Below are 24,246 nucleotides of genomic sequence, written 5' to 3' on the forward strand. Positions count from 1 at the left end.
AGGCAAGGCTGAATTGCAAGGCTGAATTGACAGACGCCAAAACCTAATGATAAGCCAGATATTAATAGTAATAAAAAAAGGGGGCACTCGCTTAGACGGAGAGTTAATAACCAAGAAAAATGAAGATAACCTGAAGCCCTGGAGTTTAGTGAAAACATAGAAACACTAAAATACCTCATGAAACCAAGGGAAAAGATGATCAGTATCACATCACTAGCCAGAGCTTATAGGCAGCATCAAAGCAGAAATGGAAAGAGTCCTTAAGTAAACGAGGTTGCTCCTCTGACTTTGTTTTACGACTCGCACTTCGGTCACAAACCTCAGGACATGTTTAAACGAGTGACATCCGCAGCGGGACCAATATTTGTGGCAACTTTTATTGCGCTTAACGAACTCGTCAGTATGAACTGCGTGTTCTGCAGACACCCATACAGTATTTACAGCGCTCCCTCATAAACTCCCCAAACCAAGGTCACAGGGGCGCCCAGAGGCACGGGTATCGCAAAAAGAATTCAATCGATCTCCCGCGTTTTAACCCCACAATCAAACGATGTCACTCCTGCGTCGTAGACGGCTCCTCGAATGCGCGATGAATGTGTTGTAGACGAAAATGATCAGATAAAAAAACGTTGCGTGGCAGCATTCAAACTGAGCAGATTTTTTGTGGTCCGATTCCTTTTTGCCCTTTCCCAAGCCGCAACAGCAGTACTGCAGACCCACCGGCAGCGCTGGTGAATCTCGTTTCAAGACGTCTTCTTTGCAGCCTGGAACATCGCTTTTTTTATTTGCTATCTATTCATGATATCGCGGTTTCCTATTTCTCGCACTCTACAAGAAGTATAAAACGTTCGCAGACGAAGCTTCGCATCGACAATTCCTCACCTGTCCGTGTTCTCCGGGACACGCTGTCGCAGTTTCGCTTCCACGCGTTCCCATAGTACAGAGAGAATAGAAACAATGCAGAAACAGCTAGGCTTGTCTTGTATAGGCGCCGCCTGTAAAGAAGAGGTGGCAGCTAGAACAAGTGTCCGATGAAGAAGGGCACTACAGGACTGAAAACAAGGCTTTGGTTTTGCTTTTTTTTTCATGCGCGGTGTCCAGATAAAGCCTGGCCAGCAACTAAAATTTTATTGAACCAGCTCCTCTGCTTTTTTTCAACAAAGATTCTACTTCGTTTACTTTTTTGTCCCTCTCCCTACTATCCCATCGCATCTTTTTCCACAGTAAGTAGCGGCCGCAAAACGAGGTGCTGCCACACTTTCGGCTCTTCTCATGAGCTGACTGGCCGAAAACTCCTGTCAGCATTTTTCTTATTCTCCCACATTCTCTAGGTATTTTCTACCCTTGCCTTCTTCTTTTGACTTCGCTTGCATCCACAACTTTTTGCACGTGGCCATTCTCAGCAACGCGACCTCCAATCCCGGGCTCAAAAACCACTCAGCAAACGGGGAAACAGCTGAGGTGTGGGGCCATACTTCTTGCCTTCGCCTACGGAAGATGCAGTGTTGCCGGGCTGAGAGACATCAAGAAGTTTTCCTTTACGCCACGTTTGAAAGGCGATGCCAGCTCTAGCACCCTTTCAACATCCTTCTTCGCTCACTTTTTTCACACAAATTTCTTCCCGACTAGCCTCCCAAAAACAGGTCCTGAAATTTTTTACGATGCTCGAAACTTCACAGCAGAAAAGGATAACGGTTGCTACGCTTGCTTCCGGAATGTTTTTTTCAAATTTTCCGCTCATAAAAGCTTTTATGCAATTTATGCAGATTATTCGCTTTTTTTAATCAGCCTAACGGTGAGGGTGACGCGTATAGTAAGGGTAGCAAAAGGACAATTTCCCGAACTCCATCCTTGCGCTTTTCCCTCAACGCGTTGCCTCCTGTTGTGGCAGATGACGATGATAGAGGCTTTATTTGCTCCCAAAAATAGGGTTGCCAGCCCCAAGACTGGATTCGCTGCGTTGGGGGAGGTCGGCAGGGATCCCTTGATGCTCTGCAGCCTTCAATACTCTAAAGCGCTGAATGAGCTGGCGCCGCTAGACCAACTCGGTGGTATGCAGGAGGGACTCCCATGCATTTACGGTAGTTAAGCTGTCAGCATTGTGTTCTGACCAGCACATTAGCAGAATGTTCATATTCACTTTCATTTCCTTCCAAATTTGCGCTCCTCTGATAATCGTTTACGCTCTAATCGAGTCAGCGAGCGTAAAGTGCTCGAATGAGCCAATGAATGATTGAGTAAAAAAGGTGAAGGAAGAGCGGGCGACTGATTGAATGAATAATGGTGAAAGAGGCGCTCATCAATCTAGTTCTATGTCTGAAAAAAGAAGAGGAACTAAGAAACGAGTCCTTTATATATCCACGTTGTACAGATCGCCGATTTCCTACAACATTTCTTTATTTTTTTTGTGTGCTGCTGCTGTTGGGCTGCTTCAACTCTGGCTAAGACCCCAGGCGGAGGCCGTTAATTCTGCCGCAACGAAACGCACCGGGCGAATATCCAACGACCTTGTCTTGTTCCTCAAATGCTGGCGAACTGTCTTCAGTAAGCTCTTTATGGTGTAGAAAAAAGCTCTTCTTCCTAATGAAGAGTACACTCTCGGTATAATACAGTTACCAATGCAATGAATTATTCAATCCTGATACCGAAACTTTTCCACTGGCTGAAATTTCTGGGAGGCTTCGGTTCCAGCTTCGAAAGGGATTTAGCGATTCTTTTTTTTTAACTTTATCTTTGCTCTCTGAGTGTTTTGGAAAGTCCGGGTTGGATGCTGCGTTCCCAATTTCGTCTTTCTAGTATTTATTTAAAATTCACATAGAATTCAAACCCTGCGTTTCATGCCTTTGAGATGTGCCATTTTGATGGCTTTCTTTAGAAGGTACAGTCGCAATGAAATGCAAAGAAGTAATTATTCACTACGGCTGCATTTTGTACCTTGCTTTATTAAAAATGCAATCAAACCACGAGAAGTGCTTCGATAATCCACTTGCCTACAGCATCAATGTGACTAACGCTGGCGTAGTCGCAAGTAGAAGCAGCGTCGTCTGCTACAGGAGTGCAAGTGTCTCCAGGGTAACGAGCGCCGTCGTCGGCAATGCGGCGTCTTGAGCACTGCAATGCTGTAACACCAATGGGCGGGAGATGGATTTGCATCTCTAAGGAATGGAGAAGCACTGCTTCCATCCCACTTTGAGCACCAACTAGAACAACAAAAGAAACCACGGAGAGCAGCCTTTCTGAGGCACCAAATGCAAACGGTCGTGGCTAGTTACCCTTCAAAGGATGGATTGTGCTACAGTTGGCGCTTTTTCTTAACGGCGTCACAGTTTAAATCTCGTCGACTGAACTGCAAGCGACGTCCGCCATGTCTGGTGTGGAGAGCGTTTGTTTAGTTCAAAAACATTGCTCTTTCCTGGGCGAAGCGTTGAATTCGAAACTCTCCATGCAGGAGCACTTCAATCTTAAATGACACTTTGGTAGAACGTCGGCAGCGTAGCGCCTCTAATGAAAGCTAAATAATTTTTTTGCCGACAAAGACAGGGAATATACTGGCTTTTGTATTTAAAAAAAAAATGAAGCCTTGTGGTGGTGTTTATTTCAACGGTAAATTCTGGACATGGTGCTTGGAGAGGTCGGTTCTGATGAAGATTCACGTGACTGCATAGTTTGCAAAGAATTAACTTTTTAAAACCGCAAAACAAACCTTGAATTTTCGTTCTTATCTCAAAACAGAGATACAAACTATACCAGTGGCAGTGCTTCCGATTATCATGAACCCAGTGTTATCAGCATGTGGTCTTTTAAGATTTTGAAGGTTTACTGACGGTTACGTAACCTGCGGTCATCAACTGCACAAATCAGATGCTCACTAACTAGGTTAAGGCCATTGTAATATCTACCAGGTTGCATGTAGCTCGTCAGAGTGGCATGCATTTGTTAATAGCTTTTGTCAGGCGATTGAAGAAGATGGAAGTGGTGTTTCTGAAACAGAAAGTTTCCTTACAGGGCTTACATTATTTATTTATTTATCAGTTACCTGCATCGCCCCGCAGGGCATTACAGCAATCGGGGGAGGTATAAAACAATTATTGCAGTGCATGGAAAAATGCCTCATTAGATGCGATACATACAATGCTCGATGGCAAACTGTTCTAGTCCCGAACAGTTCTAACAAAAAAGGAAAAACGCAAGACGTGACCCTTGCTAGAAAATTTCCTGACCTTCAAGCAGTGGTCCAGTCGCTTAGAGATATAATGAGGTGCCTGGATACATTGTTCGCGGTTTATGCCAGTTTTCGAATAATAAATCTCATGAAAAAATATCAGTGTGATGTACCTTTTACGGTCCTTCAACTCTTGCCAGTTAAGTTTTCATTTGCTTTCTGTCACACTAAGTTGCCGATTATAATTACCAAGAACAAATCTAACAGCCCTATTCTGAATTTTCTCCAATTTGCCTACACACTAAAATGTGTGTGGGTCCCAGCACACACATCCATATTCAAGTATGGAGCGTACATGACTGAAATGCAGGTGTGTTTTTAAGTTACTTGGAAATGGATAAAATTCCGCCGTAGGAATACCAAACATGATGCTACCTTATTCGCAATATAATTAATTTGCTTATTCGATCGTAAGTCGGATGTAAAAAAGACGCCTAGATATTTAAATGACTTGCTTATGTTTAGAGTAAAATTGTAAATTCTATACCTAACGGATGATTAGCACGTTTTCTTGTGAAGGTGACGTGAACAGTTTTGTTTATATTTGTCCCAACGCACACACCAGTCTGCTACAATATCTAAATCAGTTTGCAGGATTTGTGAATCAGAAGTGGAATTTACTACTCTGTAAACAACACAATCATCAGCAAATATCCTGAATGAAGACTGTACGCCAATTGAAATATCATTAATATACAACAAAAAAAGTGGTCCCAATACTGAGCCTTGGGGAACTCCCGACGTAACTGGTGCATACTGTGAAGAAATACCGTTCAGAACAACAGAAGAAGGATGACGTGAACAGCAGCCTGTTTTCGTAACGACAGATATTCTGCAATCCACGCAATTACTTTACAATCCAAGTTATACGCTATCAATTTGGAGAGAAGAACACTGTGCGCGACAACATCAAATGCTTTACGGAAATCCAAGAAAACGCAGTCCACAACTTGTTGCTTATCAATTGCCGATGCTAAATCATGAACAAACTCTACCAACTGCATACTATGACAAGCTAGAAAGCTATGATAGGAAAGAAAGGACCGACGCGAGTCGCCACAACCGCGCCCGCCGAAGCGACGGTGGTTGCTCGAGCTGAGCCACAACCGCTGCCACGTGCAGATAGCTGAGTTGAAAGCTATGATAGGAAAGAATGGACAGACGCGAGTCGCCACATCCGCGCCCGCCGAAGTGATGATGGTTGCTCAAGCTGAGCCACAACCGCTGCCACGTGCAGATAGCTGAGTAGAAAGATATGAGAGGAAAGAAAGGACAGACGGGAGTCGCTACAACCGCGCCCGCCGAAGCGACGATGGTTGCTCGAGCTGAGCCACAACCGCTGCCACGTGCAGATAGCTGAGTAGAAAGATATTAGAGGAAAGAAAGAACAGACGCGAGTCGCCACAACCGCGCCCGCCGAAGTTATGATGGCGGCTGCAACAGATACCCCAATCCTACCTGTTCGCATCCCAGAACCTTTTAAAGTGGCAACACAACAGAGCTGTCCACTACGTCATTTCTTCCCATAATTAGCGGCTTTTGATGATGGTGAAAGCATTTTTATATTATTAAAGTACTATACAGATACTCTAAATTCATCATCATCATCAACATCAGCCTGACTACACCCACTGGAGGGCAAAGGTCGCTCCCATGTCTCTCCAACTAACCCTGTCCTTTGTCAGTTGCCGCCACTGTATCCCCGCAAACTTCTTAATCTCATCCGCCCATCTAACTTTCTGCCGTCCCCTGCTACATTTGCTTTCTCTTGGAATCCACTCCGTTACCCTTAAGGACCATAGGTTATCTTGCGTTCGCATTACATGCCCTGCCCAAGCCCATTTCTTCCTCCTGATTTCAACTAAGATGTCATTAACCCGCGTTTGTTCCCCCACCCACTCCGCCCTCTTCCGATCTCTTAACGTTACAACTATCATTTTCCTTTCCATAGCTCGCTGCGTTGTTCTTAACTTAAGCTGAGCCCTCTTTGTTAGCCTCCACGTTTCTGCCCCATAGGTAAGTACCGGTAGGATACAGCTGTTGTATACTTTTCTCTTCAGGGATATTGGTAAGCTACCATTCGTGATGAGAACCTGCCATATGCGCTCCACGTCATTCTTATTCGTCTAATTATTTCCCTCTCATGATCCGGATCTGCGGTCACTACCTGCCCCAAGCAGACATAATCTCTTACTACTTCCAGCACCTCGCTACCAATTGCGAACTGCTGTTCCCTTGCTAGGCTGTTGAGCATTACTTTGGTTTTCTGCATGGTAATTCTTAGCCCCACCGTTCTGCTCTGCCTGTCTAACTGATTGATCATGCTTTGCAGTTCTTGTCCTGAGTGGCTTACCAAGGCAATGTCATCAGCGAATCGAAAATTACTCAGGAATTCTTCATTAACTCTTATCCCCAACTGTTCCCATTCCAGTCCCCGGGATAACTCCTGTAAGCAGGCAATGAAGAGCATTGGCGAGATCGTGTCTCCCTGCCTGACAGCTTTCCGTATTGTTATTTTATTGCTGACTTTATGGAGAACTATAGTAGCTGTTCAAACGTTATAAATATCTTCTAATATTTTCACATAACACTCTTTCACACCCTGATTCCGCAATGCCTGCATGACAGCTGAGGTTTCCACTGAGTCAAATACTTTCTCGTAATCATTGAAGGCTATATATAAGGGTTTGGTTATATTCTGCGCATTTCTCTATCACCTGATTGACAGTGTGAATGTGGTCTATTGTCGAGTATCATTTACGAAAGCCTGTCTGATGATTTGGTTGACTAAAGTCCAAGGTTGTCCTGACTCTATTAGCGATTACCTTAGTAAATACCTTGTAGGCAACGGACAATAAGCTGATCGGTCTGTAATTCTTCCAGTCTTTGACGTCTCCTTTGTTATGAATTAAGATACTGTAAATTATTTTATAGTAAAATTGTAGATAGCGACTCTCAGGTCGCGGTGACCAACTTTGCCAAAGAGAAAATTTTTCCCGAGGCGAAGAGAATGCTTGCGGCCAGCAGGGATTCCAGACAAATTAAAATATTCTGGACACCTCCGCACGCCTCCCTCGCTGCGAACGAGGCGGCCCAAAAAGAAGCTCTAGGACGTACAGCCTTTGTGAAAAGTTTGCAGCCCAGGGGGTTTGCTTCTGAAGCACACTGTCTGGTTCGTAATGAATCCCCACCGCTCCAAATTTGCTGAAGGTAAGAAGATTTATGATACTGCCTCCTCGACTGGGTAAGACTTCCACGAATGTTACAGGAGTACCACTGCGAGGCTTAGAAGAAAACTCCCTGGGCTCTAAGCTTTTGACAAAGACTGTACATTTCGAGCTGGTGGGCTCGTCGAGGGCTTAACGGGGTGCGACCACTTAGTGTTTGACATGTACATCACACAACACTATAGACAAGGGTGACTTAATATCCTCTTGTCGATACATCCTTAATATCAAGGCCGCCACTTGGCTTCGATTGAAAACAAACTCATTTCCGAACCCGGTTTGGCGCAGCCTCTACTACCATCCGCGGCGGTGGCTGAGTGCTTAAGGCGCTCGCCTATCGGGTCGGAGTACCCGGGTTCGAACTCGACCGCGGCGGCTGCGTTTCTATTGAGGCGGAACGCAAAAGGAACCCGTGTGCTGCGCTCTTGCTGTTGATGCGACTGAAAGAAGGATGAAAAGGAAATTGCCCGGGCCTGCCAACTGGTTCGAGCTGAGCCACCACCGCTGCCACGTGGAGACAGCTGAGAATTGAATGGTTTGGTTTGGTTTATGGGGTTTAACGTCGCGAAGATATGAGAAGAAAGAGTGAAAGAACAGACGCGCGTCGCAACAGCCGCGTCAGCCGAAGCGAAGACGCTGCTGTACCGATACCCCAGTGCCCCAATACCATACCTATACACGTCAGTATACGTTGAATATCCCCGGGCGGTGGAAATTATTTGAGAGACCTCCACTACAGCACCTCTTTCTCTTTTTCTTGTGTCACTCCCACATTCCTGCTTTCCTCAACGGCGCGGTTCAGGTGTCCACCGGGATATGTGAGACACATACTGCTCCATTTCCTTTCCTCAAATACCAATTTACCAATTTTAGCTACTACACGAGTGGCTGGTTGGGTTGCTTGCGACTGAGAGAAGGATGAAAAGGAAAGTGCAAGGGTCTGCCGACTAGCTCCATCCGAGCCACCAGCGCTGCAACGTGCAGATAGAAGAGAGTTGAAAGATAAGAGCAAAGAGAGAGAGAGAGAGAAAACTTTATTTACAGAGGAATTCGGGGCACGCCCCAGGGTGCCCGCACGACCCCACTACACTCAAGTGTTTATGTTCCTGAGGTCCATAACACGCAGCACGGCCAGTGGCGATGGCCTGCACGGCCGGGTCCTCCGAGCGCAGCAGGGTCTCCCAGTCCTCCAAGGTCTTGAGGTTCTCTAGGTCCCGCGGGGGAGCGTCCGCCGAGCAGAGGGAAAGGATGTGGACGGAAGAAGCGAAGGGTTCTGGGCGTAGGGCACACGCGGGAGTGGGAAAGGATGAATGATAGTGGGCTAGGTTAAGGGGTGAGGGCGGAGTGTGTGTCTGTAGTCTGCGCCAGAGTGTTGCGTGTTTGTTATCTATGGAGGGGTGGGGAGGGGGGGAGAGCTTGCGGGAGGCTCTGTATGCCTGTGGGCTTTCCACCAAGGTAGACGAGCGCCTAACCACTGATCCAGGCCCCCTTACAGTCACTGAAGCATCCGCTAAGTCTAACCCTAGCGTTTCACTCCTTGATTCACCCGTTCTCCCTTTTCAGGGTTGAGGAGTAAAAGGGAGCAAATTCCAGCGCATGTCCTTTCAGGCGCTCGTCTGCCGAGCCGGAGTACCCGGGTTCGAACCCGACCACGGCGGCCGCGTTTCGATGGAGGCGAAACGCAAGAGGCGCCCGTGTGCTGTGCGATGTCAGTGCACATTAAAGATCCGCAGGTGGTCGAAATTATTCCGGAGACCTCTTCGGCACGTCTTTCTCTCTTTCTTCTTTCACTCCCACCTTCCTCCCTTCCCTTACGGCGCGCTTCAGGTGTCCGCCGAGATATGTGAGACAGATACTGCGCCATTTCCTTTCTTCAAAAACCAATTTACCAATTTACCTTTCGGGAAAATTGATTTATTTGTTGTCCTATTGGAGTAGAAGGCATGAGCGCTAAGTGAATGAATTATCACTCGCTCGCGAGCCGTATGTCTAAAACGGCACCTCATTCTCTCTTTTCCCCTTTACATTCCTTCCAAGGCTCCCTCTTGTCTAGGCTGAAGTGTCCACCTGGATTTAGACGATTACAGGCCCTCCCTTTGTTTAAAAACCAATGTTTTGCACCTGGCTCCTAAATGAGTGGGGTGGGTCTGCCACCAAAAGCCATTGAAATGCAGACATGAAACTTGGTTCATGTGCCTTTGTCTATTAGACATTTTGTTGGAATCTGTTTAAAGCTCCAAACAAATTTGGGAATAAGTAAAATTACTGCTCACCTTTTTCTGCATGGTAAAATACTTTTGTGGGCATTTTGAAACGTATAGATACGAGAGCAGTGCTACTTAGATTGCTTAGAGTGCTTGGCATGTAGCGTGCTTGTAGGTTAAGCCGCACAACCCAGCCCGAAGCGAAGCGGACCCCTGGACGCCGCCAGCCCGCCCCCAGCAGGAGGCGTCGCCCCCCTGGAGGACCGCCGCCCGGGCGCCCGGCTACCGGCCGGCAGCCCGGGAATTCCTGCCGCCCCCCTGCCCTCCCAGGAGCCTGGTGGAGGTGCTGTCCGCGGCCCCCCAACCCCCACCAGCGTCCCGCCTACCGAACCCGGTCCCGTACCCGGCACCAACATGGCGTCAACCGGTCCCCCCGGAGGACCGACTTTTCGAGCGCCTCCCCCGAAGGCGCACTGCTTCACCTTCGAGGTGAAAACCGAAACTTCGGCCGACGACATTGTCGACGGCATCGAGGACGTCGTTGGCCCCAAGGGGCTGGAGTCCCTCCAGCACCAAGGGGGTTTCAAGTTTTGCGTCGCCGTTGCCTCGGCTGCGGCGGCTCAGAAGCTGATTGCAGAGGGGGCCTTTCACATCAACGGCACCCCTGTCCCGGTCGCCTGCGTGGGTCCAGCCGTGGTCAACATCACCGTCTTCCAGCTGCCGCTCTTCGTGGGTGACGCCTCGCTCGCCTCGGCACTCAGCCCCTACGGGAAAGTGCTCGAGGTGAGCCACCCAGTTCTCAAGGGCCGGCGGCACGTCGGCAACGGGCAGCGTCTCGTGCGCATGGAAATGCGCAAGCCCGTGCCAAACTACATCTCGGTGCTGGGCCACCGCGCCATGTGTGATTATCGTGGCGTGCGGAAAGTGTGCTCGCGCTGCGGGCAGGAGGGCCACGTTGGCGCGACGTGCCGCACGCCGCGGTGCTCGCGCTGCGAGGCGTTTGGCCACGATACGGCCGGATGCCAAGCGGCGTGCCGGCGATGCGGCGGCCCCCACGCAGCAGCCGATTGCCTGCGGCCGCGTTCCTACGCAGACGCGGCTGCCGCCAGGAAACCAGCGACCTCCCGGCCCGAGCTGCCCAAGGGAGCTGCCGACGACCAGCAGCAGCCCACCGCTGCGCACCGCCCTGCCGACAGCCCCCAGGTGGACCGGGTGGAGACCACCCCGGTGGAGACCCCCAAGGAGGTCCAGGCCGAACACCATCTGGCCGAGACCCCTGAGGAGGACCCAGCTGCAGTGCCTGCTGCAGGCAGCCCGACCACCTCGGCTGCCGGCGCGCAGGCGGAGGGCTCCCTGGAGCTCTTCGCGTTCGGCTCGCCCTCGTCCCCGACCGTCTCCGACACAACGGGGGCGTTCTCTCCCGAGTCGCTCGCACCTTTCGGTTCGGCTGACGAGGTGAGCCGGGACTCCGAGTCCTCCACCTCCTCGACCGAGGAGGGTGGGCCCATCGACAGCGGCTCTGTGCTGCGCCTCACGGGGGACCTCACCTGTGAGCAGCGCGCGGCCCTCACCACGTCGACCGACCAGGGCCTGCCCCGTCCTACGCCCCGTCGACCGCCGCCCGGGAAGAAGGACGGGCGACGAACCACCAGCCTGACCGCCTCGCACGCCCCCGACGCGTCGGAGTCGGCATCCGGAACACCGCTCGCTTCAGTGTCGATGAGCCAGCCACTTGACCTGCGCGCGCCCCCCGTTGAGGATATGGACACGGGTAAGCTCGCGGGTAAGCACGCCAGGCAGGATAGCTCTGATGATAACTTAGATGGCGCTGCCCCGCCCCACGCAAAAAAGTCCGCACCCAGCTCCGCTCATGGCGGGGCTACTTAGACGTGTCACCACTACGTCGGCACCCTGTCTCACTATCATGGCGTTAGTGCATCTCCTTTCCCTGAATGTTCAGGGATTTCGGTCGCCGGACAAGCAGAGAGAGGTGATGCACTTCGCCCGCGCACAGGGCGTCGACATCCTATTTTTGCAAGAGTGTAACTTACGCTGCCCACGCGAGGTCACTGATTTTAAGTCTCGTTTTTGTGTTGAAGCTTTTTTTTCGTTAACCTGTTCTGTTTCGTGCGGTGTTGGCGTCGTTTTTGTCAACAGTTCCCTGCGCTCTGGCGCGCATTGCACCTACGGCGTGGACGGCCGCACCCTCGCTGTCGACTTCTTCCTCGGTGGAATGCGTGTCAGAGCGTTGGTGGTTTACGCGCCGGCCCGCCACTCCGACTCTTCTAGCTTCTTTGATTCGCTAGATTCTTTTATGCTAGATTGTTACCCTTGCTTTCTCGTTGGCGATTTTAACTGTGTTCTGGATCCCGTACGAGACGTTCGCGGTCGAGGCCAGGGGCGACCCTACGCCGGGGCCCGGTCTCTGCGGGATATTTGTATTCAGTTTGGTTTGACCGACGCGTGGGTTAAGCTTCACGATGGTTGTTTTGGTGGAACTTGGGAGCGGGGCAGCTCAGCGAGCAGAATTGACAAGTTCTTGTTCCCTCGAGAGCTCGAGTGTTTATTGGTGGCCTGCAATGTGCTCGCGTTCCCCCCGGGTACACCGCGCATTAGCGACCATCGACCACTGTCAGCAGTACTGGACATAGGCAAGCGCGCCCCACGTTTGGAAGCGTGGCGTATGGACCCATGTCTGCTGACAGATTGGTCGAGCGTGATAGCCCTTGAACATGCGCTGGGAAACCCGGGTGGACGCGCCGCGACGCGCATTACCTGGGACGAGCGAAAGGCGGAATGGCGCGCGCTCCTTATCACCGAAGGGCGCCAACGCCGTAGGCGAATAACGGGCGAAATTAACATCACCCTCGCTCGTATACGCGCCGTGCAGCGCGGCGCGCCGCTTACTTTCACCATGCGCGATTACTTGAACATCTTGAAGGCGCGCTACCACACACTCCTGCGTCAGTCATCGCGGACAGCAAGTAGGGCGCTCGTACAGGGCCGACCGGTTTCCGATCCGACCGTATTACGCCAAGTACGGGCAGGTAGCCTTGACGAGGAGCGACAGGCCCGCGTGGAGGAGGTAGTTTTGCCGGACGGTACCAGGAGCAGCAGCGCGGCTGACATCTCTGACGCATTTACGCGCCACTTTTCGCAGCTGTTTGCTTCCGAGGCCGAAAGGCGGGACGACGCCTCTTTCACGGACTCCCTCCGTAGTTTCTGCGCTACGCTACCGCAGGTCCCGAGCGATCTCGGCGCGCAGCTGAGCGCTCCTGTAGGCGCGGAAGAGCTCTTCGCCACCGTTAAGGGCATGAACGCCGCCTCAGCTCCAGGCCCTGACGGCATTCCCATCAGCTTTTATGCTAGGTTTTACACCGTCCTGGAGGATCACCTCCTCCAGATGGTGAACGCCTTCGTCAGGGACGGCGAGAGGCCGGAGTCTTTTCGAGAGAGCCGCGTAGTGCTCATCCTGAAGCCTGGCGGGTGTCGATCTGACCCGCAGGCGTGGCGCCCGATCACTCTGCTAAACGCAGACTACAAGATCGTGGCGTCACTGCTGGCTAAAAGGTTGAGTAAGGTTTTATCGGTGCTCGTAAGCCCTGCGCAGACCTGCAGCGTGCCTGGACGCTCGGTGTTCTCGTCTCTCGCACTAACGCGTGACTTCTTCACGTTCACCTCGAGAACAGGAATTCCGGGTTGTTTTGTCTCTCTCGATCAGGCTAAAGCCTTCGATCGGGTCGAGCACCGATACCTTTTTGGAGTTCTCGGGGCTTTCGGCTTTCCGCCGGAGTTCGTAGAGCGGTTGGAGCGGCTGTACTCCGATCTTACAGCTCGCTTGCTCTTCAACGGGGCGTTGACCGCACGTTTCGGGATAGAGCGCGGTATTCGCCAGGGTTGTCCCCTGTCACCTATGCTCTTCGTGTTATGTTTAGACCCGCTCTTGCGTCGCGTAGCAGAGTCTCCATCGATTCGCGGTTTCCCTTTGCCTGGCCAGGGCCAGGTGAAGGTGTCAGCGTACGCTGACGACGTGTCCTTGTTTCTGAGGGACGCGGACAGCTTCGTAGCGTTTGTACGGCTTTTTTCCAGTTACAGCGAGCTGTCCGGCGGCCTCCTCAACAGGGGCAAGAGCAAGGCTCTGCGTTTCGGGGCCTTCGCGTCGGACCTGCTGGGCGAGGTGGAGTGGGTCCCGGCTTGTAAGGTGCTAGGAGTCGTGTTCCTCTCCTCGGGGGAGGTAGCCCGCGACTCGTGGACCGAGTTGAGAGCGACCGCTGAGCGACGCCTGACAGTAGCAGCGCGTTTCCGCCTGTCGCTGTCGGAACGCGCGTTTATCATCAGGTCATCGGTGTGCGCGCCGCTCTATTATATAGCTCGCGTCGCTTGTCCGCCGCGCACCTTTACGCGCCGCTTGGCCACTCTCTGTGGCAGTTTTTTCTGGGCGGGAAAAACGGAGACCGTCGCTCGCGCGCTCCTCCGTCTTCCCACGCGCATGTGCGGGTTCAGCCTGCCCAATTTGCGCACAATGTGCAGCGTGCTTGCTGTTCGAGGCGTCCGCGACCTGGTCGACGCCACCGACTACCCGGGAAGAGGGCTCCTCGCCTACCTTCTCGGGACTTCGCGGCGGCTCTTTTTTGGTGAACTCGTAGGTCCTTCAGCCGAACGGCAGCCGGCGTTCTTCCGGTACGTCTGTCGGACGGCCGAGTCTCTCACCACCACCCTGCCCGAGGTCGACGTCTCTCAGACGCAGGCCTCCCGCGTTTGCGAGCTCCTTGCCATCAAGGAGGCTACACCTGAACAGCTAGAGCGGAGCAGGCGGGTACGGTGGCGAGACTTGACGTCGCACTGGGTACCACCAGACGTCCGCGACTTCGGCTGGCTGCGAGGCTGGAGAGTCCTCCCAACGGGGGTCCGCATCGCCGCGTGGGGCATCGCTCCTTCTACTCGGTGTCCCCAGTGCGGTGCGACAGAGACCCCCGAACACGCGCTTTTTGAGTGCGTCGTAGCGCGCACTTTTTGGAGGCTGATGTCGCGCATGTTTTTTGTTAGCCTCGACTCGCACACCAGGCCGCGCGACGCATTTGTGCGGCTCTTGCTGTGTGTTGGGGCCTTTGTTTTGTGGCGCCAGAGAGGCGTCGCTTCCTTGCAGGGCCGGCCTCAACGCGCCATGTTCCCCATGCTGCAGAGGGTTCGGGCGCGCCTGTTTCAACAGGCGTGTTTAGATCATGTGACCCTCCCAGAAGACGAGTTCCTGCGGCGGTGGAGCACCCGCTTCATCGCCGCCAGCGGGGGCCGCGTGACGGTGCGGCTCCTGCCGTATTGAGTATGTGGTGCGCGGTGTCGGTGCGCGTTCATCGTATTTAGTGAGCGTGCTTCGCCGCGATGCCTGGACATTATGGACCCTTTGAACATTTTGTGCTGTGAATGATTTTGTGTGAACGGCGGCAGCAGTCGCCGTCTTGTTCTTGTTTCATAGCTTGTTTGTACCGAGCGACACTAGTCGCTGCCTTGGTGTTTTTGTCTTTGTGAGGGACTATGATCCCTTTGTATGAATAATCAGTCCAATAAACTTCTCTTCATGGATACGAATGGCGGGCGAGTCGCCGTTCTGTAACATTTTTTTGTGTCGAGCGACAATAGTCGCGGTTCTGTACCTTTGTGTGTCGCGCGACATTAGTCGCCGTTCTGTATCAATGTGTGTGGGGGACATCAGTCGTCGCACTGTAACTTTGTACAACCGAGCGATCTCTTTTCAGACAACGTTTCAATAAAGTTCTCTTCAAGGTAGTTGAAATTACGAAGCAGTGTTTTGGCAATATGAGGTGGGGGACAAGAGTATGAATTATAAACATTGGCAGGATAATCGATTTTTCTCGCAAGCCCACTGGGCAATGTCCGTCGCAAATGCATGTAGTGTGTTTCATACATCAGGTGCAATGCTGTCAAGGCTAGTGCTATGTTTCCTCATCTGCCCTCGTCTTAATGCGTTCCATTGCAGCGAACATTAAAGAGTACACCGAGACGTCAGACAGCTACTTGTATGTACTCAAAACCAATAACTTGTTCGCGCTCCCTATATCTCCGTTGAAACAGTAATTCGTTCCTCGTGGTCAGCGAGAGTATATTTTTCCCTGCTGTGTTTTGCATGAAGAATTTACCGCGAGCTTCAAATGCGCTCTTATTGCTGACGACACGCCGTCGCTTTCTCGTGCCTTAGACCCCTCGACCTCAAACCAACCGCGGAGTAAAACTCCCTCCTCCATTTTCTCCTGCGGTGTACTTCCGCAGTACCTTTCACCTCGTTGCACCTCAGGTATGCAAAAGAGTTCACACAAGTGCTGTGAGCAAACAAACATTACTGCACTCGTTTTGTTCCGCGTTTTGTTCCGTGTATGTGGTAGGTCATGCATCGGCCAGACGGGTCGGTGTATTAATGAGCGGATGGCGGAGCACCGCAGGTCTTCGAAGGGCGCGGTCTCGTCTAAGCTTGCTTTGCACTGCAGGAATTTCCATGGATGCTTTAAACATCTGAATAAGACCACAATCTTATTCAGACACCGAGACCAGATATGCAGGGAGATAGTGGAAGCATATCTCATCAAGAAAAAAACCAGATACATGCGTCGCTTCGCCTTCCGTCGGCCTGCTGGATGAGGAGATACCTTTCCTACGCAATTATCTTTGCATGAGTAGGAAGTACGGAACGTTGGCCTGACCGGATGCCACCTGTCGGGTTTTTTCGTTGTCTTGGGGTTTTGTTTTGTTTAATGAACACAATCACGCGCCAAATGTTCGTGATTGTGTTGCGTTTGTTTCTATTCGTCTGTGCCCTGGGTTATTTTTGAGCGTTTATAAGCACCTGATTCCTGAAATAAAAATTTAGTTGATAGTCTGCGCTCGTGTCGTGCCTTCTACCTTGTGTCCGTGTTTTTTTGCGCAGTTGAAAGTATGAAACTCCGTTTGGTAGCGTGTTGAGCCTTCGGGCTGAGGAAACGCTGAAGCTTCGAAATTTGGAAATCGGAAAACAAGCGGGTTTACTGGTACTTTTAAGAAACTTATTTACATACTGAAGATAAGAAGAGCAAAGAATCAAACACTAAGAGTTCATAACGTCGAGCGACTGGATGAGCCTTATCGTCAGGGCCTAGAGCGTCCTTTCGCACTCAGCACCGTCCTTAAATCTCCTAAGGTTCCTACCCTCCATCAGGCAAGGCCGATCAAACATCAGGCACATTTCCCCAACTTGGGCACCAATCAAATTTGCACAGCACTATAGCACGTGGAGTCACTCGTTGCAGAGTCAACCCGTGGGAATGGGAGAGGAGAAATTGCAAGTGCGCTGCGAATTCCTGAAGTGCAGCAACATGGTTGCAAGCGGCTCTGTGTCACCAAAAACACATGTTGACCTTGCGACGCCGCGGGCCTCAACTGCGGCGACGGAAATTATCTGTTTCGCATATCTGGGTGCACACCTCAACCTCGCCGTAACGGGAAGGGAGGAAGATGGGAGTGAACAAAGACACCGTATTCACTAGACGCGCCTTTGTTCATTCCAAACCGTCGAGCTGGCATGGCGGAGTGGTTCGCATGCTCGTCTCGCGCTCCGGAGACTGGGGTTCGATTCCCGAACTACCAATTTCCTACTCGCTTTTATTTATTTATCTTGCTTGACTACAAGGGTTAATTAGGCTAATTTGGTGATAAAGCAATTAACTAAACTCATTGCCACTTACTTGGAGCATCACTATGCGATCCCTTTAATTGATTGCATGGTTACTAGCCTAAGTAGTTGGCCTCGTTTGAAAATCGCGCACCGTGACGTCACGACCGTTTCGACCAATTGAAAAGCGTGACATTTCTGTCGACAAATCCTGCTTACAACAATGAGGCATTAAAGGCTTCCGCCTTAATACCGCAGACCCTTTCTCAGCGCCGCATCCTTCTTTGGGGACGTCGTCTGGTCAAACGCGGGTCACAAGCTGATTTTGAAACGAATTCAAGCGCACAACAACATCTCAGATGTTGTTGTGCGCTAACTTCATCTCAGATGAAGTTAGCGCCTGTCCTGTGTCTTTCCTCTCTTGTGTGCGTGTTGTTGTGCGCTTGAATTCGTTTCAAAATAAGCTATGCACCATCTAGCCCAAACAGAAGTTTTGTTAAATTATCACAAGCTGAGTCACGACAAAGCCTAGATTCGGGAGAAGACGGAGAGAGGGTCGGTGGGGTACGGATGGATTGTAACTGACTGCTCCAGCTTCAAGCGTTGTGCAGGCGGCGTCTACCCAAATGGCGTTCTCCAGTGTCTGTAATACATGTGCATGGTTGTGATACTGGGATGTGATAGCGACGCCGGACGTTTCGAAGAAAGGTTTTAACAACGCCAAGGGTATGGACATGTTGAGGGATAGTTATAAGCGTTCACTGATTAGCGGGTTATGCGCCAGTTAGCCAGGTTTGCCAGGTTAACCAGTTATGCACCCTTACTTTCCTCAAAAAAATACAGGGGGCACTTTGTTGACCTAAAGTGCGGTGAGGCGAAAGCCTTAAGCGCAGTGTTGCTGCTTGTGTCACTGATGCGTGGTTAAGATTTTAACGCGACAGCGTCTTGCAACGCTGCCAGGGAGTCCACCGGACGCCATCGCCCGTTCGGTTTTACGCCTTGCTCGTCGGTAATTTGGTTTTTGAGGAAAGGAAATGAAACTGTTTCTCATATCTCGGTGGACTCGTAAACCTCGCCGTAACGGGACGGGAGGAAGACGGGAGTGAGCGAAGACACCGTAGTCACTAGACGCACCTTTGTTCATTCCAAACCATCGAGCTGGCATGGCGGAGTGGTTAGCATGCTCGTCTCGCACTCCGAATACCGGGTCCGATTCCCGAGCTCGACCAGTTTCCTACTCGGTTTTCTTTATTTATCTGACCTGACTAGAAAGGTTAATTAGGCTAATTGGCTAATTAACTAATTACCTAAACTCAGTACCACTTACTTAGAGCATCACTATACGATCCCTTTAATTGGTTGCATGGTTACTAGCCATTGTACAATTGGCCGCGTTTGAAATTCGCGAGCTATGACGTCATGACCGTTTCGGCCAATTGAAAAGCGTGACATTTCTGTCGACAACTCCTGCTAACAACGATGAGGCATTAAAGGCTTCCACCTCAAAATCAACGGAGTCTACACTACTGTCAACGCCAGCTTCGGTGAACCCAATCAGGCGGGCGGCCTGTTTATTGCTCCAGGAGTGGGGATGACGCCGTTCCAGTACCGCGTATCTACCACGTGTTTCGGGTGATGGAAGGGTTTTCGCACAATGAGCCGAGTTATCTTCCCGCATTAAAAAATTCGCTGCGGCTTAGCTTGGTTAACCCCGGTAATTGCGAAAGCAATATCCGTACCTACGCCATGGTTCAGCTGGTAGTGTAGCTGGTGGTGGTGCTTGTGGTTAGACTTGTGGTGATGCATCGGTTATAAAATCCAATCCAATGCAATCCAATCAAATCCAATCTAATGTAATCTAATCTAATCTAATGTAATGTTAGACCGCCGTTCATGCGCACCGACGTCGCCCAGCTCTTCGGCCTGACGTCATAACACCTGTGGCGCTCCTGGCGGAGAGAGCGGGAGTTAGGCCGCCGTTCATGTGCACCGCCGTCCCACAAGGACGGCTCGAGATGCTCGCCCAGCTCTTCGGCGTGACGTCACAACACCTGTGGCGCGCCTGGCGGAGAGAGCGGTAGTTAGGCCGCCGTTCATGTGCACCGCCGTCGCACACGGACGGCGCGAGATGGTCGCCCAGCTCTTCGGCGTGACGTCACACAGAGGTCATGCGAAAGGTCATTTCATGTGCACCGCCGTCGCACCGCAAAGGCTTGAAAGTGAAAGTAGTATTGCTTTCGCAATAAAAAATTGGCAGGGGCTTAGCTGTGATTAAGCCTGGATATACAAGCTAAAAAGTTCAGTTACGCTTGGTTCGACGTCATGGCTGTCGCAGTTCGTGCACAATGCACTGGGAGCACCGCGTTCGGCCGTCCTCACACTGCCTGTACGGAGGCGGAGGAGTAGACGCTCGTGTAGTGAATACGGTGCTGTCTTAGAAGGTTGCTTTAGAGACATGTACTGTGGTGTCCATTCCTTTCGGGTGTACACCAAGATATGAGAGAAAGAGGCATTACCTTTCCCTAAAACCAATTTTCATTTCATTCCATTTTCCTTAAGCCCCTCACGGTGCGGCTAGGGTATCCACGGAGATATGAGAGAGACAGGCCCTTAAAACCAATTTTCTTTTCATTTTCCTTCCCTTACGGCGCTGTAAGGTGCCAAGCGAGGTATGAGCGTTTCCAGGCGCAATATTTGTCTTTTATTTATTTTTTTATTTCTCATATTTTGGTTCTTTCAATTCTTTCTTTATTCTCGTTTCTGTGCTTATTTTTATTCTTTTTTAATTACGGAGTTGGCGGCCACCTGCGCTGCACGTGAGGCCGCTTGGTTTTGCGCTTGCACAGAAGTGAAGTGGCAAATCTGGCCTCCGGCTCACGCGAAGCGCGTTGATGACGAGCCTAGTGTAACTTTTCGCTTCATAACGTGAACAAACCATGCAATCAAGGAAACTTTTAATGTAGCCAATGCGGCTTTGTCTTCGAACCAGAGCACATAAAAAAATATCACACACTACAATAAACACTACATTGAAGCCATAATACAGAAGCAGGTATGGCTGCAAAAGACAAACCACGAGTGCTGTCGCTCGCCAAGTTTAATTGAAACACTCATTGTAGCATTGAATAGTGTCTCACTGTTTCATAAATATTCGCAACATGTTTTTTCAAATACGAAGAGGAGGAGAACATTTGATTTCGACAGAGAACTATACGAAGAAGTGTTAGCGGTTTCTCATGATTAATTAATAATTCTAGGCAGGTTAGCCAGTTATGCGCGTTCACTTCCCTCAAAATCAACGGAGTCAACATTGTTGTCAACGCCAGCGCCAATGAACCCAATGAAGGCCGACGGCCTATTGCTCGAGGCATGGTGATGACGTCATTCGCGTACCGCGTATCTTCCACGCATGCCTGCCACGTGTTTCGGGTGATGCCAGGGTTTTCGCACAAAACGTTAGAGGTCATTGCGGAAACCGCACTGGAAATGCGAAACAATTGATGTATTTAATTCGCTTTATTGAAATTTAATTCATTCTTTCAAAATTAATTCACAATCGGTTTCCTAATTCAGCTTAATTCACCCGATTGTATCATTTAATCAGGTTATGTGTGTCGATTTATCTGTATTACCTATCGATGTCAGTGCACGTTAAAGAACCCCAGGTGGTCGAAATTTCCGGAGCCCTCCACTACGGCGTCTCTCATAGCCTTAGTCGCTTTGGGACGTTAAACCCCATAAACCAAACCAAAGCTATTGTTGCTTCTCCGATTGATTGCCGTCTTGTTTCATTCTGTATTACCCGTTGCTCTGTGATATTTTTTTATTTTTTTGTGTAAGACTGGCCGTCATCGCTGTCATGCCAACTAACAAGGGGTCGGGACCTCGTCAAGCTGTTCGAGCTTTTAGTCCCGTACTCCTCCTTTACTAAGGAAATAAAATGAATGATTGATTGATTGATTGAATATCCTACCTTCATTTACAATAATTTCGCCCTAATTACCACTTAATGCCCTTCACCTCCATTTACTCTCCACCTTTTTATAATTGCATAGTATTGATTAGAATTTGATTAGCTTTACCCCCGCCCTCAAATCATTCACCCAAGTATTCATTCTGGCATGCAAATTTGGCGCCGCGTTGGCTCCGCCCGCCCATCCGGTCACGTTGTACAACACGTGGTAGGTCACGTGGGGCGTCATGTGGTACAATACTTCCGGCGATTCAAAATTCCCGCCACTCGCTCCCCGGCCACGCACACTTTTCGTCGCTTTTTTTGGCTCTAATTAATGAACGATCCGATTGCCACCAAATTTTTGCCCGGCATCCTCACATCATCCACCATTGATTATAACTACATTTTAGACAATTTCTCATTATACATCCCCGCAACTGCTACCAACTCGTTATTTGCGGACACAAACCCGCCGACATAGCCTAGTAATGCTTTCGCAATAATAAGAAAAGTAATGCCGATGATATCACCCTGTGGACCACCCACGGCAGTGACGGCGACATAGAGAACACCTTACAGGAAGCAGCCACCCTCACCCAAAATTACGCACGGACCATCGGACTGTCTTGCTCCCCAGAGAAGTCCGAACTGCTCCTCATCCATCCTAAGAACCACCGCTGTCCCCGCTCCCCCATTGCCATTGAACTTAATGGTGACCCGGTACCTGAGGTTGGAACCCTCCGTGTATTGCGTCTGCACATCCAGAACGATGGCAAAAACACCGCCACTCTGAAGAAACTCAAGCAGGTTGTAGGCGCGATATCGCACCTCATCCGCAGGGTTTCGGGACATCATAGAGGCATGAAGGAGCGTGACCTATGTCGCCTCATTCATGCCTTTGATTCGCAATTTGCTTTGCTTGCTTTGATTCGCAAGGCATTCACAGTAGCACTTCATCTTCCTCTCAACACACCCACAGACAGATTACTAGGCTTGGGCCTCCACAACACGATCGGGGAACTGGTGGAGGCCCATCGACAGGCCCAATACATCAGGCTCACAAAAACATCCACAAGTCGGTATATCCTGGACTCCCTCGGAATCAGAATACCTGCCAACGACCCAACCCTCCTCGCCATCCCACGATCCCTTCACCAGGAGCTCCTCATCAGGCCGCTCCCGAGGAACATGCACCCGTCCCACCATGTGCAGCGCCGCAGAGCCCGTGCGAAGGCACTCCATCGAGCGTACGGCTCCAAGCCGGACGCCGTATGGGTGGACGCTGCCTGCACGGGTGATGAAAGCGACAGCAGCTGTGGTGAACTCCTCTTTATCTGCCCTCAACTCACTACCTCTCCCTCCCGACACCTCCACAGAGCATGCAGAGGAAGCCGCCATTGCACTCGCAATCACCCGCACGGAAGCCCGGTACATTTTCAGTGATTCAAAAGCTGCGATTCTAAATTTTTCTCGAGGCCAATTCCATGTCCCTGCTTTTGGCATACTGTACTCGCCTGATGCACCCCCGCCCCGCCAAGAGAGCTGATATGGGTGCCTGCGCACTCCGGGAATCCCGGAAACGAGGCCGCCAACCTTTTAGCCCGAGGTTCTTTAAACCGGGCTCAGGTGGCCTCGGATGCGGGATTCACGAAGGAGCGCATGCACTCATTCAGTGAGCTGACCCAGGTATACAGAGCCTCACGCCAGCTGTACCCTCCGCCCCACCCCTCCGTAGATAACAGACACGCAACACTCTGGCGCAGCTTACAGACACACACTCTCCCCTCACCCCTTACCCTAGCCCACTATCATCCCTCCTTCCCTACTCCGGCATGCGCCCTATGCCCAGAACCCTTCGCTTCTTCCCTCCACATCCTTTCCCTCTGCCCGGCAGACCCTCCCCCGCGGGGCCTAGAGAACCCGAAGACCTGGGAGGACTGGGAGACCCTGCTGCGCTCGGAGGACCCGGCCGTGCAGACCATCGCCACCGGCCGGGCTGCCAGTGTTATGGACCTCAGGAATATAAACACTTGAGTGGAGTGGGGTCGTGCGGGGACCCTGGGGCGTGCCCCGACTTCCTGTTGTAATAAAGTTTTCTCTCTCTCTCTCTCTCGCGCATGAGAAAATTGGCTATGGAATATGTACGGTCAAACCGCGAGGAGCAAGTGACTTCGCTACGCACAGCTGGTGTGCATCGCCGCGCGCTCGCCTTCCTTTCCTTAAAATGATCGGAGTGTAAAACGTTGTCAACGCCAACGGCAATGAACACAATGAACGCCGATGGCCTACGGCTTAAGGGCCGCGTTTCTGGCACAACCATGTCAATGCCTCCAGCTCACATCTCTCTCATCACCCCACGTAATTAAGCACGATTCAGGCATTCACTGAGCCAGGGAGCCATTATGCGCACTTCCTTTCCTTAAAATGATCGGAGGGTAAACGTGGTCAACGCCAACGCCAACGAACACAACGAACGCCTGCGGCCTATACATTCAGATCCGCGTTTCTGGCACAACGTTGTTAATGCGAACGCATGCAGCGCACACCTGTCACTACCACGGCTTAGCTTAAAGCATGGTTCAGGTGTCCACTGTTCCAAGAGGGCAGTTATGCGCCTTGCCTCTGGTTCAGGTGTCCACTGAGATCTGTACACCTCGCCCTCACCTCACGCTACCTATATCCTGGCGTAGCAGACCTAAGCCACTGCCAATTTTATATACACCAAACCACGCAAATGGCGAGTACCCAAATTCGAACCTGACCGCGGCGGCCGCGTTTCGATGAAGGCGAAACGGAAGAGGCACCCGTGTGCTGTGCGATGTCAGCGCACGTTAAAGATCCCCAGGTGGTCGTAATTATTCCTTAGACCTCCACTGCGGCACCTCTTTCTCTCTTCCTTCTTTTACTCCTACCTTCCTCCTTTCCGTTACAGTGGTGGTGGTGGTGAAAGGCATTTATTTAGTATTTTACAGAGAGGTGCT

At 51.0% G+C, this 24,246-nt stretch overlaps 1 protein-coding gene across 1 annotated transcript; it reads left to right on the forward strand.

The window, feature by feature from the left end:
• The first annotated feature begins 10,067 nt into the window (after nt 1–10,067).
• Nucleotides 10,068–11,543, forward strand: LOC149348163 (uncharacterized). Its single transcript, XM_089541692.1, has one exon. The coding sequence runs from the start codon at nt 10,068–10,070 to the stop codon at nt 11,538–11,540; it is 1,473 nt and encodes a 490-aa protein (XP_089397818.1). The 3' UTR covers nt 11,541–11,543.
• The last annotated feature ends 12,703 nt before the right edge of the window (nt 11,544–24,246 follow it).

This window comes from Amblyomma mixtum, chromosome 4, assembly GCF_055824585.1.
Source record: "Amblyomma mixtum isolate Tamu chromosome 4, ASM5582458v1, whole genome shotgun sequence".
Classification (NCBI taxonomy): domain Eukaryota; kingdom Metazoa; phylum Arthropoda; class Arachnida; order Ixodida; family Ixodidae; genus Amblyomma; species Amblyomma mixtum.